Source organism: Hyalella azteca, unplaced genomic scaffold, assembly GCF_000764305.2.
Source record: "Hyalella azteca isolate HAZT.00-mixed unplaced genomic scaffold, Hazt_2.0.2 contig6644, whole genome shotgun sequence".
NCBI classification, from domain to species: domain Eukaryota; kingdom Metazoa; phylum Arthropoda; class Malacostraca; order Amphipoda; family Hyalellidae; genus Hyalella; species Hyalella azteca.
The window spans coordinates 1-19,801 of record NW_025936799.1 but is presented as its reverse complement, the minus strand read 5'-3'; the positions used below and the strand labels follow the sequence as shown (position 1 = coordinate 19,801).

Here is a 19,801-nt window from a genome sequence, read left to right as displayed (position 1 = left end):
TTCCACATGGCAATCATGTCAAAAACCTGGCGAGTAAACAAGTTACTGAAAACGAGTTAATAAAAGATGAGAAATTGGATTTATTAGACTATTATGGTGTGATGGTTGAAATTCTCTCACTTCTCAATTAAGAAAAGGAGAACCATATGTTAGACTTCCATGTTAGTGTACATTTTACCTTAACAAGCATATCTTTCATGGCCACCACGATGATGCTTCCCAAGCAGGCCTGTGAATAATACACACAATTAATTTTACAAAAGTATACTTGACCAACTCATTCTGTCGCAACCATTCTCATGTTACGTATGTGACGAATAACGTCTTCAAAGATAGGCTCAAATAAAATACAACTATGTATATGTATTTGCAGTTACGTTGCTATTATTGTTGCGCCGCGATAATTGTACGACTATAAGTGTCTTTTTGCAAAATACAATTATGTGCAATTCAATATGGATAAAGTAAATGTTTTGAGTTGAATATACATATATCTGTGATTACGATCGAAATGAAATGTTTCTTTGGTACCTTAGGCAGCACTTCAAGTACAGGCCCTATGAAGAGCAACACCCAGAAGATGGCGAAGGCAGACACCAGGCCAGCGATCTGCGTCATGCCGCCAGCGCTCTCCTGGATCAGGACTCTGGTGATTGACGCCGCCATTGGTCCGCACGAGAAGAACGAACTGAAGATGTTGCCGATGCCCTGGAATAAATTCAAATTCAGGTCCGTCTGTGTTAAATGTTTAAATTTAAGACCAAATTCAATTTAATGACTTGAATTTTTCTACAAATCTTTCAGCGGCTGCAGGTGCGGAGTCAAAACCACACTCAACTTATTGTGCAATAATACTTTGCTTAATGAGTTATAATTGAATAAAGAAATTTTAAGCAGCATTCTCACCTTTATAATATGCGTTAACTGTATTGAACAATAAATGACATTCAAAATACGCTGTTTCTTTTTTCTTTTTCAAATTTTTTTCTCTGTAATAAATTATATTAAGAATTTTTTGTAAGGAATTCATTTGACAGCTTTCCACGTATGAAATCATAGTCGGGTAGCCAATTTACAGAAATACGTATTCTCGCTCCACCCTACGCTACTGGACAGCCACAACACCCAATAAACCCGGGTGGAAGTGGTACAACAATACTCCGTCAATAACTGGACTTCAACAGACTACAAATAATGAACTAGCGTTTTCTCACACTCCAGTTTATACATAATCTAATTCTAATTAATATTGAGGCATTTATCGTTTCTTGTGACCAGTTTTTGGATTCTATCGTCAAACAAGCTCTCCGCCTGAAAAGACAATTTTGCAAGGAATACTTGAGAATACCTTAGCTAATGTTTCCTGCATGAGATAGCAGGAAACATTAGCTAAGGACGGAATAGTGGCTCGTCTATTTTCTTTCGCTTTACAGTCTTCGTTTTGAATCAGGTCATTGGTAATGACTGAAGGTCTCCCACTTCGTCCCTCATCATGAATGTTTGTGCAACCAACTTTAAAGGCCCTAACCTACATCCGTACCTTTCCATCTCTCGTTAAGTTTCCGCCACACATTTCATTAATTTGGTGATTAAGATCAAGTGATTTCAAGCCTTGAGCACAGAGTAAAACATGTACTTCAGAGTTGAAAATAAGATAAGCTACACGGCGCACATGCGGTTAATTAACGGCGGCCGCAGCGCTGTGACGGCGTAATTTATAAATAGTCCTTACTGTAAAAACATGCTTAGCAGTTAGTATTTTAGCTCTGAACATACCATGGCATACAGCTCCTGGTTTGCATCAACTTCATAGTTGTGTTTGATGGCGAATATCTTGGCGAGGGAGAAGGATCCTGCGTACGCAATGATGGCAATGACAAGGCAGTCAACCGCCACGGCCGCCGCCAGGGAAAACGGCGGCATGGCGGGCATTGGCAACCTTTGGCAGTTATTCGTAATATTAGGTTTTGAATAGAAGAAAATTAAACTCCTAACAAAATAGGGAACCTTTTGCTTTAGCGGGCGAACGGACATTTTTTCGCGTTATTTGCATTATTGATTTTCCTGCTTGATTTGTCGCTTAATATGAGCCAGATACCCTTAGGGATTTCTAGTCGTAAAGCTTACGAAATAAATACACGCACGTACCCAGTAGGAATATCACCAACGATTTGAACATTGTATTTGGCGTTCAAGTCGACGCAGTAAGACACCGTTGTGCCGATGACGACTACGATCAACTCGATAGGAACAGGTATTCTCGTGAACTTGGCAAGACGCGGCTGCAAGAGCAAGAACAATTAAAGCATTATTTCAAAGTTGGATATTTTCAATTTCTTAGAATTTGCAGTGCACATCACTATTTTTTGCTTCTATACAATATATGATCTGATGATAACCTTACAAGAATTTCAGGGTATCAAACATCCATAACCGCCGTTCATGACATTGGTTGTTGTCAAGAGTGAGCGAATATCACAGTCGAAGGTGCCGACGGCATCTCCACCCTCTCAGCAGGCGATAGCTGAATAGTTCGTCAGGTATGAGCATTAGTGAAATTGCCCGTTTTTTCAACACACTAAGCAAGTTAAGGATAAAAATGTATTGACCTTCAACTGTTCGTTGTTGACTGAGAGCAAAAACATCGAAATAGCAGATATGATGACGGCCGCTACGTTGGCTGTGGGCAGTTTCTGGATGACGTCTAGCACAGTCTGAAAATTCGTAAACCGTTCATTACAGGAGTTATAAAAGATGGAAGAAATTTTTAAAATTTGATAATGTTTTAACAAAAATGTAAAATTTTGCGAAGCTACACAGTCTACACTTTAACATTAAAGTTAACACTACAATATAATATACATGACACCCGAACAGTATCAACTTATCGATTTGGTTTGCTTTTACAAATAAATCGGGACGTTTTCGTCCTGATGAAGGACTCACATAAATAATGTTACAAGGTCCCGAAAATCGAGTAACTTTGACGGCAAAAACGTCCTTTAGTTGGGACACTAAGACGTGTACTGCAGCTCCCGTACTGAAGCCCGATACCAACATGTCGTTGAAGAACACAGTCACCGAGCCCAAGCTGAGCAGACCCATCAGAACCTGCGGCACAGGAACACTAATTTATTCCAAAATCATACCACTGAAGAGAGGAGAACATAAAGTTAAAAATATTTAGTTATTTCTGACTAAATACCACAAAATAAGACCAAGCGAGTTTTTACATACGTAAGTACTGTGTTAACTTTTGCCGATAATGAGACCTAATTAAAAGTCAAGTTTATAAATAAAATATTTCGCTCGGAAATTCATTGATCTATCTGTAACAGTAAAATCTCTCGTAAATTGCCTGTAACTTTGAGTATCACGGATTATAAATGAAAAGACTGTGGGAGACAAAAATAGGCGCATAGCGCGCTAGATTGGGTAGGTTTTAGGTGCATATATTAGGCTGGATTAGGGTTGGGAAGTCAATTAAGTTGATGTAGTCTCTTTTTTTCCAATCGTGATGGACTCTTGTTCAGTATCAACTGTCATTGCGAGCATGTCCGTGTCGAAATTATCGAGGAGTTTGGAGATTAGGTAAATATTATGGCAGCATTTGTTGTTCATCTGACAGCAGTGCACGTTGTAACTAAATACCTTGAGTGGGATCTCGTTATCTGTGATGGAGTCGCTCACGAGGACTGAACTCACTAAAGATGTTATTGAGGATGACGTCTTGGTCTATGGCTCTATGTGGTTATAGATTTCTGTAAAAGTGAATCTGCTGCCAATAATCGCCATACCAGCGATATTATGTTATTGTATCTTTTGTGAGGACTGAGGGACCATTTTAATGGAGAATATTTGAATGTGGAGTGTTTCGTATGTATGGTCGTCAACTGTTTCTCAATGTTTGCGACTGTGTCATGGTTTCATTAGCGAATTTATATTCGTTTATTAGCGAGTGGTGACTATTCATGTTTCAATATATCAGAAAGTCGATTGCAATCGAAGAGTCTATCATCGAGAGCTCTAGACCGCATTTCTGCTTCGTCTTTTCGTCAACCAAATTTAGTGTGGTTATCTAACTTATAGGTAGTACTTGCATTGGATCTTTAAGTAGAGCTCCTAAATAGTTTGATGGGGATTAGTTAGTCGAGCCCGGGTTCAACGATGAATGATTCTTTAAATTTTTCGTCGATTATCTTTTCCTTATGGCCTTGGTCTTCGTTATGAGTCATGGGTAGCGAGGGCTCCGGGTCATTTTTCCGGTTGTCGTCTTTGGTTTATTGTTCTGCAAGTTTCGGTTGCGATCTTCAAAGATCGTCACTATCTATGAACTGCTCCTGAAGTCGAAGTCAGTCTCTAGAGTCCTGGTGTCCAGTTGATTGTGGAAAAATTTAAGATTTATCGTAATTTCGTAGTTGGCTTCCGTGATTTGAATAGGATGCTACAAAATCTCTACACTCCGGATGCGAGAGGTTGACGAGGTGGGCTCCGAATATTATTGTTGTCATTTATTGTTGCGTCCTATCGGCAATGTCAGGCTATGTTGTGAAATGTTTGTTTGTTGAATTGTTTATTTTTATACATCGACGTATGCTCGGTTGATTTGTTTTTGATTGTTTCTTGCTGTGACTATAGAGTTTGTTTTGTATTTATAGCTTGCGGCTAAAATGCTGTGGTGTTCGAGGCATTCTAGGCATTTTTTTGTGGAAGCTGATGCATTGGTGTATTGGACGATCTAACATTTTTTAGAACTTGTAACAAGTGAGTAGGTGAGTGTATAATGTTCATGTTTGATTTGTGATGGTATAATTTTTTTATTGTGCAGGTTTAAACAATTTGCGAGCATGCGTCAGGCTATAGTGGTGTTTTAGGTTATGTGATGTGTTTGATTTTATTGTTGTCATGTGCATCTATCCAGACTTATTATGTCATGATTTCGTCCGCAGTGTGGCTTCCATCGTCTCTGTCCAGTTGTCGAAAAAAATAATTCGTTTTGCTCTGAAGTCAGAGAGTATGATTGGCGTCAAGTAAAGTCGCGTTTGGTCGCGTTTATTTCGAGGTGAGTTTGTCAATGGTGGAGGCGTCATAGATCGCTGCTTAATAGTCAGTTGCACAATCATTCAGTCTGATGAGCAATTTGTGAAGTTATATAAAGTTCGTATGAATATCTTCTGTCGGTTAGATACGGATTAAGGTCTTGAGCGGTCACACGGGGTTAATGATTGATAAGTAGGTTTTAATTATTGATGAGGAGGTATTGATGATAATGAAGGAAGATGACGTGATGCATAAGAGGCAAGTCGATGTCGTGATGGGGGAGGGTTATGGCATTTCGCTTTCTGGGACAAGCCCGTCGCGTTCGGAGTATGATTAAAGGCATGGGGAAAGAGGGTTCGAAAAACACAGGTATTCGGTGATAGTATATGTTAATCGTAAAATATTACTTGACCTAAGATTTATTCGCTTTTATGTTCAATTATTTTGTCGAAGGACTTTATTCTTTTGTGATAATCGTAATGATTTGCTGTTGTCCGAGAATCAGTGCTGTCAACCTACGATACTATCGTTAAAGTAGAGACGGCTAGGCCGCCTTCTTGCGTAAGGAAGCTAGACATCTTAGAGGGAGATGTTCTATAAGAAGTCGATTATAACTTGTAGTCATGTTGTCAAAAGGTCAAACTCTTTATTAATATAATTTTATTAGGCGATAATACTTCTCATTGTATTGGGTAATGCTTAGTCAATGTTCATTTGTCTAGTCTATTAACGAACTGGTATCGACTCACGCGCTTGCAAGCTAATTATCCTCGAGAGTTATTCTGTCCTATATCAACTTTAACTTGTCATTATTTGACCAACGGATAATATGATGATTCCATTTCATTGTGATATATTATATTATCTATTTTTTTGCATATAGACGTTTTTATTAGCCTATTTCTTGTAAATTGTTAACGGGGTGTAGAGGTAAGCTCATTTTAGCTGAGTTACCCCTCACGGGAAAGTTGTGTGTGCTCAGTGTTACTGCGTTGGGGTGCACATGTTTCGACTCGAATTCAAGTAGTTAGTAGCCAGATCTGGGGCCATACTTTCAAAAAAAGTTAAGAGATCGTAAGTTCATCAGCCAATCATCGACGGCCTTTCAAGCAAAATCCACCAATCATAGACAAGAAAATAGAGCGTAAGTACTTACGTTCACTTAACGAGTTTTGAAAGTATGGCCCCTGGGCTTGCAAGAATAAACTCCACCGTAGTTTAGGAAATAACTCTTAATGAGTGCCTCTAACGGACTAGTAACGGCATAGGTGGAGTTCTTTGTTAGTTCCATTTGCTGGCAGCGCTTTGGTACGGCTAGATCCCGTGCCGAGCACTTTTCGTGTTGTGGGGGCTAATAACCTCTGCACTCGAGTATATTTGTCTGCTTCTGGTACAGCTTCTGCGGTACCGTTCGCGCCTCTCGTGTCGTGGGAGTTAACACCTTCCACGCGCGAGAGTAATCGGAACGTTGCAGTGTATTAGGGCTAGAACCCCTAGTCTCTGCGGCTGGTTGTTGGCATCTCGGTGCGGTTAGTTTCCGTACCGTTTGCGGCCCTTTTTTGTGATTTGGCAGTGCATTAGGGCTAGAACCCCTAGTCTCTGCGGTTCGTTGTCGGCATCTCGGTGCGGTTAGTTCCCGTACAATTTGCTGTCCGTTTTTGTGATTTGGCAGTGTATTAGGGCTCGAACCCCTAGTCTCTGCGGCTGGGCGTTGGCATCTCGGTGCGGCTAGTTCCCGTACCATTTGCTGTCCGTTTTGTGATTCGTTGCAGTGCATTAGGGCTAGAACCCCAAGTCTCTGCGGCTGATTGTTAGCATCTCGATGCGGTTAGTTCCCGTACCTTTTGCTGTCCATCTATGTGATTCTTTGCAGTGCATTAGGGCTAGAACCCCTAGTCTCTGCGGCAGGTTGTTGGCATCTCGGTGCGACTAGTTCCCTTACCATTTGCTATCCATTTTGTTATTCTTAGCTGTGTATTAGGACTCATACTGTGTGGTTTCTCGGCTGTTTGTCCTCCTGAAGTGTCAAGCCTTTTCCCTTGAACTTTTGGACTAAGACGAATAATAAATTGTGCACCTCGTATGAAGAACCCTGTAATTCGCCTGAAGATTACCAGTATACTACGAAAAGTTCCTTGTGTTTATTCCTCCTCTCTTTTAATGCCAAAAATTCCTAATTGCCAGCGCTACCTGATTTGGCCATGACAGGATAATGGGATACTAATAAAAGATATGAGAGCTGGATACGAATTATAAAGAAGCAATCAAGCTCGCGTCGTAGAATACTGAATGAGTTAGAAATCTTTCGACTTTTTGTCAAAAGTTTGCAAGGAAACGTTAATTGACTATTAGACATCGAATAGCTGCCACAACTCTATTAAACCGATTGCCAAAGAGAAGAAATAACACTCAATGATCAAGACTTCATCTAATAGTTCTTTCTGAATTGAAGAGTGAAGTAGTATAGAGCAATTGTGCAGCCAGGTCAAAATGAATGGTTTGCTGAGAGAGAACGCTAAAGATTAATGCAGTAAGTAATCTTATTTAATTATTATTCAAACATTTATTTATTATTTCAGATTTATTGTTGCATGATGAACATAACCACACGCCATCGATTTAATTAGATTCATTTGCCCTATCGAAAGTTATCAATTATGGTACATGTATAGGCAGGAAGATTATGATTGCGACAATTACAGTTAAATTTGCTTGAGCTGTATTATTTTTATGGAACCGTGCCGTAGAGAACTCTGGGCAGCAAGTGAAAGTCTTCTATAAGCTGTACAACCGATTTCACAATTCGTATCTATCTCTCAGTGAGAGAACTCATACCTTGACCGGACATTAAATGCAGCCGAACGCCAGCAGCGAACATAGTTATACAAGTTACTTTCCATGATTAATAAGAAGAGGTACACTAATTTTTCAAATATAACTAAACTGATTTTCATAACAAACGTATTAAAAGATAAACTTTTCACCTTAACAAAAATTAACAAGATTCGGATGTCACAAACGGGTGCTAACAATAAAGCTGGAAAATATTGGTATAAATATGGGCATTAACGAAAAACATATTCAAGAAATGAATGTTCAATAGTAGCAAACATGCCCAAGTTTAAGATAAATTTGGTCAAGTAGTTCAGGCCAATTTTGAATAAAACAAATAAAAAACTTTTAAAAACCACGTTTTCTTAACGGACAAAAACGAAAAACATTAACTCTTACATAACATTAAAGTTATGTAAAATGTTATGCAATGTTATGTAGGAGTAAATGTTTTTATTTTTTGTCCGTTAAGAAAACGTGGTTTCTAAAAGTTCTTTATTTGTTATATTTCATCATATTTAGTTTAATTCGTAACCACCAGAAAAACGTGGTTTTTAAAAATGGTTTTTATATTTATTTATTTTCTGCTTTTTAGTTTAGCAATTTTAGCAATTTCAAATCAATTTCTAGGGTTGGCAAGTCTGGATGTTCGACAAAAAACTCGACTCCTAACCTGAAATTTTAATTTTCTTCGTTTTTTTTATTTTTGTTTTTCTAAAAAAAAATTTTTAATTGTTACTTCTGATGATCAAATCTTGAATTGTTAGGCAGCATAAGCATGCATGCCAAATTTCAAGTTTCTAGGATGTTCAGAAGAGCTCTAAATTAAGGTCTGAATTTTTGATGACAGACAGACAGGGCAAAAAGGAGTGGTAAAAAGGAGCAAATTTACTTATTTAAGAGATTATCATAGATAAAAAGATTGCCATTACTTTCACTTAAATGCGATTACTAAAATATTGCTTACATTTCAATGCTTCAACGAATTGTCATGAATCTTGGACAACATTACCCGATAAAGCACAAGAAATAACAGCCCACATGCAGCCAGAAGGTTATCAGACATAGTAGCTGATGAAATATAAGCTGTACAACCCATTTAAGATTCGTATCTATCTTTCAGTGAGAGTACTCATACTGTGACCGAACGTTCAATGCAGCTGAACGCCAGCAGCGAACACAATAATACTCTAATACTACTACTCTAAATTATCAATATGAAGAGCTACACTAATTGCCACGTTTTTCTTAGCTTCGTTTCGTGTCTGTCTGTCATCAAAAATTCAGACCTTGATATTAGAGCTCTTCTGAACATCCTAGAAACTTGAAATTTGGCATGCATGCTTATGCTGCCTAACAATTCAAGATTTAATCATCAGAAATAATAATTAAAAAAAATTTAAAAAAAATTGAAAAAAAAATAAAAAAACACTAAAAATTCACGGTTTTGAATATTGAGTTTTTTCTCGAACATCCACACTTGCCAACCCTGGAAATTGATTTGAATTGCTAAAATTTTTAACTAAAAAGTAGAAAATAAATATATATAAAAATATAAAAAAACACGTTTTTATGGTTTTCATAAAACTAAAAATAGTAAAATAAAACAAATAAAAAAACTTTTAAAAACCACGTTTTCTTAACGGACAAAAAAGAAAAACATTTACTCTTACATAACAGTACATAACATTTTACATAACTTAAATGTTATGTAAGAGTAAATGTTTTTTTCTTTTTTGTCCGTTAAGAAAACGTGTTTTTAAAAAGTTTTTTACTTGTTTCATTTTTCTTGTTCATAATAAAGATTACAAATTTTGGAAATAAAGGCACACTAAGAAGAGGACACTGTCAACTGCGACAATGAAAAAATATATCTACAATAGACAACGGTGAGAACCATCGGCGGCAGATCAGGGAGAGGTAACACTGCTATGCAATTACCCAATGAAAATCACTAGTTATAAGCTTCCACTATAAAGGCCAGGGCCTATACTTTAAAAAAAATTAAGAGATCGTAAGTTCATCCGTCAATCATTGACGGCCTTTCAAGCCATATCCACCAATCAGAGACAAGAAAATAGAGCGGAAGTACTTACGTTCATTTACCGGATTTTGAAAGTATGGCCGCAGAGTATTAACTATAAGCCTATTGGCTCGCAAGACACAACTACTCTCCCGACACACGACTGGTAGGGCATTTTCACTTGAAATATTTCAAGTGGAAAACACGGAAATTTTCGCTCTGCAGCCTGTCTCGCGAGGCATAGATTTTTTTATTTATATTTGTCAAAGTTTGTGTGCGTGTGTTTGAAGCCATGCACCGCCAATATATAAAAGCGTTGCCAATTTACTAACCATGCCAATATTTCAGTATTTAGTAAGTATATTTTACCTGGACCTAAAATTTTGTATTCAGTGAAGGAATAGCAAGGCATTGCAAAATTTGAAGAAGGTTGGTTCATATAATTCTGATATGATATATGATTTAACGAGTGAAAACGGTTGCGACTTGAGCCGTCTACATTATAGCCGAAATGGTAGCAATCCTATCCTATGCTGGTCGCGATTGTTAGGGAGATATTAAATAGGCTCCTGTGCACCATAACTACTGCCATTGCTCCACATCTTTACACAAGCTTTTAAGAAGTAAATACATTCATTTGTAAACGTTTAATAAGCGGAATAAGCCATGAAATTTTACCTACCTATGTGTTCTGTGCATATTTTTAATATATCACTTGATTGTCATGAACAGTAGATTGAAGGGTTAAATGACCGCTAACTTCTCTTATAAAAGACCGTCACATAAAGGGCAAGTATGGCATATTAACATCTGTACGTGAGTTGATGATGCACTTGTCCAAACGCCAAACGTAAGCACATGCTGTTGTGAAAATGTATTAATGCAGTCATTCTTCCTACTCAGCGCAACCCATTAACGTTGTATCACTAACCAGATTCAGGTAAGAAAAAAAAGAGTCGAAAAGAGGGACTCCTCTATTAGACGCGCGCGATGCGCACTCGAACACAGTTCGTTATGAAGTGACTTCAGCGATCGCCGACATGTTATTATAGGCACCGTCTTCCGCATACTAAATTCCATGCCCAACTCATTTGTTTTACAAAACGAGTCGCTGGAGACTTTGGGNAATTGCCTTGTCTTATTGTCTCCTACTATAATCGAACGAATATCTGGTACCGTCCAATAATCGTCTTGCCCTTGAATACAAAGAAGTGAAGTGAGCTGCCGTCAAATGACGTTCTCAGCACAACAGCACAAACATTGACTAGTTGTAGTTGGTTTCGTGGATCATCAGGGATATTTAGGTTTTTCTATTTACGACGCGCAGGCCATCTATATGGGGCATTATGCTTAAGTTGCTCAACGAACCGAAAATAACCTATACGTGCTTCTTATGAATTTCGCTAGCCATAAATTTAAAGTTTTTCTGCAAATGTCTGGTGAAATAACTTCATAAATATACCCTATAGAACTTGATGGTTCTAGAAGGTATTTACTATACTGAATAATGTCCACATAAGAACTGTGAATAGATAAAGAATGAATCTTTAGGTATTATACTACCGATGCTTATTTTTTTATTCTTTGATGTCCAACTTTGATCTGTAACAAACTGTCGTTTTAATATTTAAACAAACAAAAAATGCATTTTTTCATGATAAAAAAACCGTAAGTGGCGAGACATCTTTTTCAGTGCACATTCATACCATCAACTTGAATTTAAAAGCAAAGGAACGCCCAGTGAATTGCCACATTTTAACCGGAAATGTTTCGAGGATCAGTTTAATTGGCAGTTCCAAAAATTGTTAGAATACAAGTATCAGCAAAAGGCCACATTTACACTAAGCCTGATTACGAATCGGAAATTCAACGTTGACCAATTCTTGTTGTCTCTAAAGCCTGGAGTTCTAGCATTGTTGAGGTTTTGACACTCGTTTTGAGTTGTATTACAACTGAACATTTTACCGTTGACAATGCTCTCCTCTTTTAACTTAAATGATGATTAACAATGTTGATTTTGATGGCGTTAACATTACGTACACGTTTGTTGACCGCTCACGAAATTGTACCATATTGAACACCTGACTGTGGCTCCTTTTGACGTGGAACATTTTTTTCTCTAATAATCCTGCAATAGAAACTATTGTCATTTATTTGCCTCAACTTTTTGAGTGGAAGTTCCATGACCTGTCATCGGTCTGACTCGAACCTTTTTCAAGAAACTTTTAGAGTTATAAAATCAGTTTAAAACCCTTTTTAGCGCATTTTCTTGTAAATGCAAAAAATGCGCTAGTGTGCTCGCCATGTCCGTCCGTCCGTCTGTCTGTCCGTCCGTGACTTCACGTTTTCGTCGCCGAGCAAATGCGCTCTCTGACGCTCACTGCAGTGAGTACTGAGTTATATTTTTTAAGTTTGATGAAAAATTCCACATACATATTGATGGAGTAGGCCAAATCCCGTTGTGTTGTACATACTTTCTTGAGCTTTCACATGTTTTCCTGGTTGACCGATTGTTCCATTGATAGAGATAATTTTTTGTGATAGGTATGTTGATGAAATCTTTCTAAACTTCGAGCATCACTCCCACGCAGGCCTTTTCTCTTGTTATCTCTACTTGAAACATTCATTGATAAAAGTTATCATTACGACGGAAACCAACAATACTTTATCGTTTCTCAGTTGTGAAGTAAATAAATCTAACGGTCACACAGACCTCTGTGTTATAACGAAATATCGTAAGCTGAATGGGTTTCCATCGCCCTTTGTGTTTACTAAAATTAAAAAGGTTATGCGTGAACGATATTCTGAACATGTCATTGAGGTTGATGGTAGGGAAATATTTGTATTGTATTTTGTTAAACTTTTTCAGCTCTTTTGTAGCAGTGTTCAGAGAAATAAAGATCTTATTTGGGGAATATTTACGGAACATATATTCCGGATATTAACTTACAAGTTTCACTAATTTCTAAACTGGTTCTTTCTTCAGGAATAAGGATGTTATTCCTGCCCAGAAGTGGTCTTTGCTGATTTACGAATACAGTTGTGCGTGTGCACAGCAGCGTACGTCAGAATGACGTCACGTGACTTCTATATAGCCGAACACCGCGACATGAGTTATCGCTCTAATAAGCCGCTTGCTCACCAGTCAAACTCGCTGTGCGCCTTGGCTGTGTCGGAGAGCGATCTCAAGCTTCTTGGTTCATGCATCTTTGTTGCTTCTGATTCATGGACTGAGGAATCACTGTAGATATTTAGATCGGAAGCTGACAGTTATAATCCGCTAGAAATAGTTAATTGCTACTTTTCTATGCTCTTTTGTTGTCGTTTCGTTATTTACATTTGAGTTTTTTCATGTAAGTTGACTTTTCCCTATTGATTGTACTATTTTTGAACTGACAATAGGAACGTTTTCGATAAAGATACACTGGAAAAATAAGATTATACATTCCAGAAGAATTTCCGCTTTCAGCAGAATAATGCAATAAGTACTTCCTGTCAGCTTCAAAAGTCATCGTATCGAAGACTTTTCAGCGTTATAATCTATGGTTTAAGAAAAGCGTGTTCTTTACAGATGAAAACTTTGAAAAGCAGTGTTTTAATCTCGCTATAATTCCGATGCAATTGAGGCTAGTAATAGAGTGCTTGTCAAAAATCTATGGAACATAGCACGGCGGGCAGCTGCAAACCGGACCTATAGTGGAGGAGCGACGTCCAAGCCTTGAGCGCCTTATGGCGCGGAGAAAACTGAACCGAATAACCTGAACCTGAACCTTTTTTAACCTGAATAACCTGAACCTTTTGAATAACCTGAACCTGAACCGTAGCATATATAGAATGATATTTAAATTTTCATGTTTACTAACACATGTCAAATTAATAGGGAGTCCTGTCCAAGCAATCAACTACTTGTGCCCCTGTATCAATGGGTTACAGACTGGATTGACTGCATTATGTATGTATTTACCTCACGGAGCCATATTTTCACACATTTTTTATCTACATGAGTAATAATATTTACTATTTTTGTTCATATATTGTTATTATATTTATGTATCACATCGTCTTTTTTGCTTTGCATCTTATTTGCGTTTTCCTAGAAACGACAAGACACGGATCAATTGTTCAGTAACTCGCCATGACGAAGCATAAAAAAATACAGGGTGATTCACGGAAACTTTCTGATTGGAAAGCTCAATAAAAAAGAAGTAGTAAAGATATCATTACAATATAAATTTTCTCGAAAAATACATTGCCTGAATTCTTGTATCTCTTAGTTTTGAATACGACATCGGACAAATGACGGCCCTCATTGTCAATGCATTCGGTTAGTCGATTCTTAAAGTTCTGTTCGATTCGCTGAAGCATATTGCCGGGTATGTAGGCGATGGCTTGGCGTACGTTTTTCATCAAATAAGGTAGAGTCCTTGCATGGACAGTATTCATAACTATTTAGGTTATATATAGTTATATATAACCTAAATATTTCCATAATTTGTTCACAAACAAATCTATTTACATATTCAAATCCTAACGCAGCACATACCTTTGCTTCGGCTTTCCAAAGTACGATAATCCTGTACCCTCATCTTTCCGCTCTTGCATTTCAGTATTCTTTAACGTAAAATGAGAAATTAAAATTTTGGACAATAAACAATTTACAAAAAATATCATCACCTACTAACTCTAAATTAAAGCCTTGATAGTTAAATAATGATGATTTCTATTCCTTACAACGTACGAGTGTCTTACGTGGAGGCCGTCAGTCTTTGTATTACGAGTGGTAATTCACTCCAAGATTAAAAATGACACATGATACAAGTTTTCAAGTACCGCAACAATACAGGAGCTAATTCTTTTCATTACTAAACCCCTGTAATCCAGTGGTTCCCAAACTTTTTCAGGCTGGCGCCCCCTTTGGCTCCCTAGTGAATTCCTAGCGCCCCCCCACAGACATAAGCCTCTTTCTTGAAATTTAGTACGTTGCAATTTTAAAAGATAAAGGTTAAACACAAATGTGTATTTCACAAATGGAACCCCATTTAGTGAACCAATATGTTTTTCAGCTGTTTCAGCACTAGAAACCTAGGACGTCTCGGGCAAATTTACGGCCGGACTCGTGGCCGGTCTCACGACCAATCTCCAAATTCAACTATCAAGTAATATCTCCCAAACTAATGAACGCAGCTCTATGAAACTTGGAACACGTATTCATCAGAACCTAACGGTCATGTTTAGCTTGTAAATTTATTTTAAATTTAACCTTCATTTGTGAGTTATGCGTATATTGCGAAAAAGGCCGAAATTCGCCGTGATTAAAGAATGTCTCCGAACTATTGAACAGATTTGGACGAAATTTTGAATATACATTCCTGACTACCGAACGGTGATTTTTTAGCTTAAAATTTTTTTTTTTCGATTTTACCCTTGCGAGTTTTTTTTTCATTTCATCGTCATTCTTGATTTCACATTTCCTTATATTCGGCCCGTATAGCCGGGTAATTTGTGACTTAAATTCGCGGCGATCAAGAAATTTCTTCTAAACTACATAATAGATTTCAACGAAACTTGTATATGCATAATTAACCTCTCAACGGCGATGTTTAGCTCGTGACAATTTTTCTATTTTGCTTTCGTTCGAGAGTTATACAGATATAGGAGGAACGACCGGCATTTCTACCGGCCAGCTTAACCAAGATCCTTATACGTACAGCCGTATAACTCGCAAACGAATGCAAAACGAAGAAATTGTAAACATCACCGTTGCAGAGGTTAAGTATTTAAATACTAAGTTTCGTTCAAATCTGTTCAGTAGTTTGGAAAAATGTATTGATTACTGCGAATTTAAGCTCGTATTGCTGTTTAAATCACTGCTGAAGGTGAAATGAAAAAAAACTCGCGAACGAATAAGGCACAATCGAAAAAATTTTCACGAGCTAAACATTACCGTTCGGTAGTTAGGACTGTAAATTCAAAATTTCGTTTGCATCTGTTCAGTAGTTTTGAAGAAATTACTTGATCACTGTGAATTTCGGCCCGTATTGCCGTATGGCAAAAACAAACGATGGCAAAATTCAAACAATTTTCATGAGCAAAACATTATCGTTAGGTCCTAATGAATACGTGTACCAAGTTTAATCGAGTTAAGTTCATTAGTTTGAGAGATATTCCTTGATCATTGAATTTGGAAATTGGCCGTGAGACCGGCCGCGAGTCCGGCCGTTAATTCGTCCGAGACGTAAACCCAGGATAGATAAAAAAAACAGATCTGGGAGAAAAAACCATCGCTGGGAGTCATGATGTGCTGCACGTGTTGTGTGAAAATCGTTAAACAAACGTTCGAACTTCTGACATTGACTTCGGGCTACCGCCCCCTATCGCCCCCCAACCGCCCTCTTCTTCCTTACCGCCCCCTAAAATCTTTCCGTCGCCCCTAGGGGGGCGATATCGCCCACTTTGGGAACCACTGCTGTAATCAAATTATGAATATTACAACTAATATTTATAAGATGATTAATGACTTACGATTAATGACATAGTTCGAAAGATACTGGCTATACTGTATTTTAAAGTATCCAATTGCGGGTAATCCAAGGACAAAGGTTATAAAAATAGATTGTCCTTCACGATGGTTCTTTAATGACGACTTGATGCGTTCAGAATACTAAAATCGACATTTTTGTCAGTTGAAAACATCCTGTTCCAGCGCGGGGTTATTTTTGCAACAATATTTCGTGCGTCTGGTGCAAATTACGTACAGTGGGGGGAAATAAATATTCGTACACTTGAAAAATCGTATTTTAATGTATGTAAGTACACAAACTTAACAGGAAAAGTGATTTAAATTATGTATAGAGACGCATAGTATTCAAAAATACTATCAAAAGAAATTTAGTTTGTGTACTTACATACATTAAAATACGATTTTTCAAGTGTACGAATATTTATTCCCCCCCACTGTATATAATGTAGATGTAGTTAGGAGAACGAAACGCAACAGACCACTTGGAAAATGTATGTTTTAGAACATATGTTTAACATTTAGAACATTTGTTTAGAATTTTATTTAATAAAGATTAGAAATAATCAAGGAATGCGGTTGAAACATTTAATGCGAAGGAAGGCGGTATTTAGAGCATATCAAAGGTCTTAAAAAATGCCGTAAGTAAAATCACAATGGAGTTACGAATAATTGAAATGAAAGTTTTACGATTTAAGATGAATTGTAGATTGAAGAAAAAGAATTACCAAAGAGTGAAACTTGACCAGGAATATTTAATAAGAACCTATGGGAAAGTCCTTCGATCTAATCAATTGAGAAAAGTCTCCCATAAATACCTATAATTCAAGAAATTTATGATGAAAGCAAATTTAAATTAATTGAAGAGAGTTTACTTTCTCGCTATTGACATTCGAGACAATTGATAATAAACGTTGAAAATATAAAAACATTACAAGTATCGAAAAAGAGTATACGCTAAATTCTGAAAATCTTAATCAGCTAGAAAGCTCGATTTTGATTAATATAAATGAAATAAATAAAAATAAATTCTATAAATAAAGAGTAGAAATAAATTAGTTTATTTTGGAGAAAAATGTAATCACAATTTTGATGTAATAAAGAATACACAGTTTTCCTGCTCCAAGTTTTATATGCCTCAGTACTCAAAGCAATCCAAAACATGAAGATTGAACCTGAGAAAGACAAGACAACTGCAGTTCAAATAATTAAGTTACTTACAAGAAAACTGTCATGAAGTGCAACTACGAATCGTTAAAACGAGTTAAAGTCGAAGAACACGCACCAAATACGTACAGTTCATATCAGATATCACAAACTGTCATGAGTAACAATGGCAGGCCGTCAGGAAAAGTTAATATTTACAATTCTATTTCAATTAGTTATCGTCTATGTACTAAGAATTCATAGCAGTTATTCGCTTGTAATCATGATGAGCTGTGTGATGGAAAATAAAATGCTATCAATTTCATATCTTCAAAAAGTATCTTCGGTCCGAGAACCCGACGTAGAAATTATCTCTCAGAGTTCAAGCGCAATCTGGAAAATGGACCCAAGCGTCGTAGAGAATATAAAAATTATTCCTTAAGCGAGTTCATTGACTCTGGTAATAAAAAATTGTATAGCATACATAGTTGCGTGATACCTGGGCTGGCCTCTCTGGTCCACTCTTGAATTAACAATGGTTCAATGAAGTTAATTGATTGTATTATCAAGAATATGTCTCCGTTAAAAATTATTTATTTAGCAAGAATTTAAACACAATTTTTCAAATTCAAGCCCGATTTGTTTCCCGATTCAAGCCCGATAACTTAATTGCTAAATTATATAGCGAACAGATAATTTCAATCTTTCGATCGCTGCGTATATATAATTAGACGAAAATTTTCTTACTTTCAATGTAATATTCAATAGGAATTAATGTTGAAAATCATAAATGATTAAGATAACTTTAATGCTTAAATCGCAAATGAAATAAGAAATCAAATGTAAAGAAAATAACAATAAGGTTTAGACAAATTTTTTATAAAACCGTTGGGGACCAGCTCCATCGTCAGTACAGAACTTCATTCGGAACTGGGGTATAAACATTATACTGAAAAATTAAGAATAATCTCAAGCATAGCAAGGCTATGCGTTAAATAAAGTATATTCTCGTTTTTTTTAATGTCTTCGAAATTAAATTCATATGAGTTTATCTCTTGTCATGCGAGGCGTATCATTCATGCCATTTACGTATTAAAAACCCGAGCAATAATTCTTTAAGATTATATACTTCACAAAACTTTGCACAAATGTTATATGGCAGCCAATGACTTGTCTCTGCAGCCAAGTCAAGATCAAGACGAGCGTTAAATGCGGGAGTCTACAGAACTTTTGTACGGCTTAGACACCAATGTTTAAAACTAAAATTCGTCAACAATACCTTAAAAATTATTTCTCACAGAATGCTTGTAGTAAAATCATACACACATAGTGGCGTTTAAATACATGAATTACAAACAAATAAATTAGAGTCAATAGTTACCTTAGAATATTTCTGAATGTTAAGCGGTCAAATAAAAACATATTAATGACGTTCGTGTTCAAGTATCGTGTGAATCGAATGAATGGCCAGCATTGAGAGCTTCATCAAAATGTCAGTCGAGGGCCCGAAGTTGTGAATAACGCATGAATAGAAACATAAAAAAGTCAGCTAAGTTTTACAGCCCATTTGACCTCATTTTTTTGTTTGGTTAGAGTTCCATTTATTTATTTTCCTACTATCTACAAAATTACTAAAATTTTAACTCTAAATATATTACAAATGATTTAGGAGCCTCTAAACATATATGCTTCTCTATGAAACTATTAATATTATTTTGTTCATGTCATAGTGATTGACCAGAAATTATAGTAACCTACAGAAGATAAATATTGCTTTGGGAGGCTCTGGCCCAAGTCAATTTGGAAGGATTTTTTGATTTGAAGGAAAGTGGACGCAAAAATACTGCAATTTCAACCGCCAAGCTAGAAACACTTTTAAACGAAATTTTTGACGTTATTCGTTAGAACTTTGAAACTGCGTCGTTTTCTGATCCCGATGCGTTTTCTACACCGAGTAACGTGACGGCGTCGTGCACAGAGTGGAAGAGACGGTCGGCGGTGATGGTGGCCAGCACTCCCGTCACCTCCAGCGACCGCATCACATCATCTGTGGTAGACACGATCATTGCAGCTGTGCTTTTCTTCGCAGTCTTTGACAAATAAATCCGGAATGCGGATTATAAATTCGAATTTGTATTTCGAAATGTGGATACCTCATCTTTTAGCCACCGTGACATACGCACATCTCACATGAAAAACTAATTAACAGTTGCTAAAAAGGATGACTTTGCTTGAAATTAGAA

At 36.9% G+C, this 19,801-nt stretch overlaps 1 protein-coding gene across 1 annotated transcript; it reads right to left on the bottom strand.

Annotated features, from left to right (window-relative positions):
* Positions 1–6: 6 nt before the first annotated feature.
* Positions 7–19,648, bottom strand: LOC108675386 (solute carrier family 26 member 6-like; the record flags this gene model as incomplete). The annotated part of the gene is made up of 8 exons (XM_018163390.1): positions 7–26; positions 179–229; positions 532–708; positions 1,777–1,939; positions 2,149–2,282; positions 2,610–2,714; positions 2,947–3,111; positions 19,475–19,648. Coding segments are annotated over 8 exons (989 nt in total), but the record flags the coding sequence as incomplete, so codon positions are not given.
* Between the last annotated feature and the right edge of the window lie 153 nt (positions 19,649–19,801).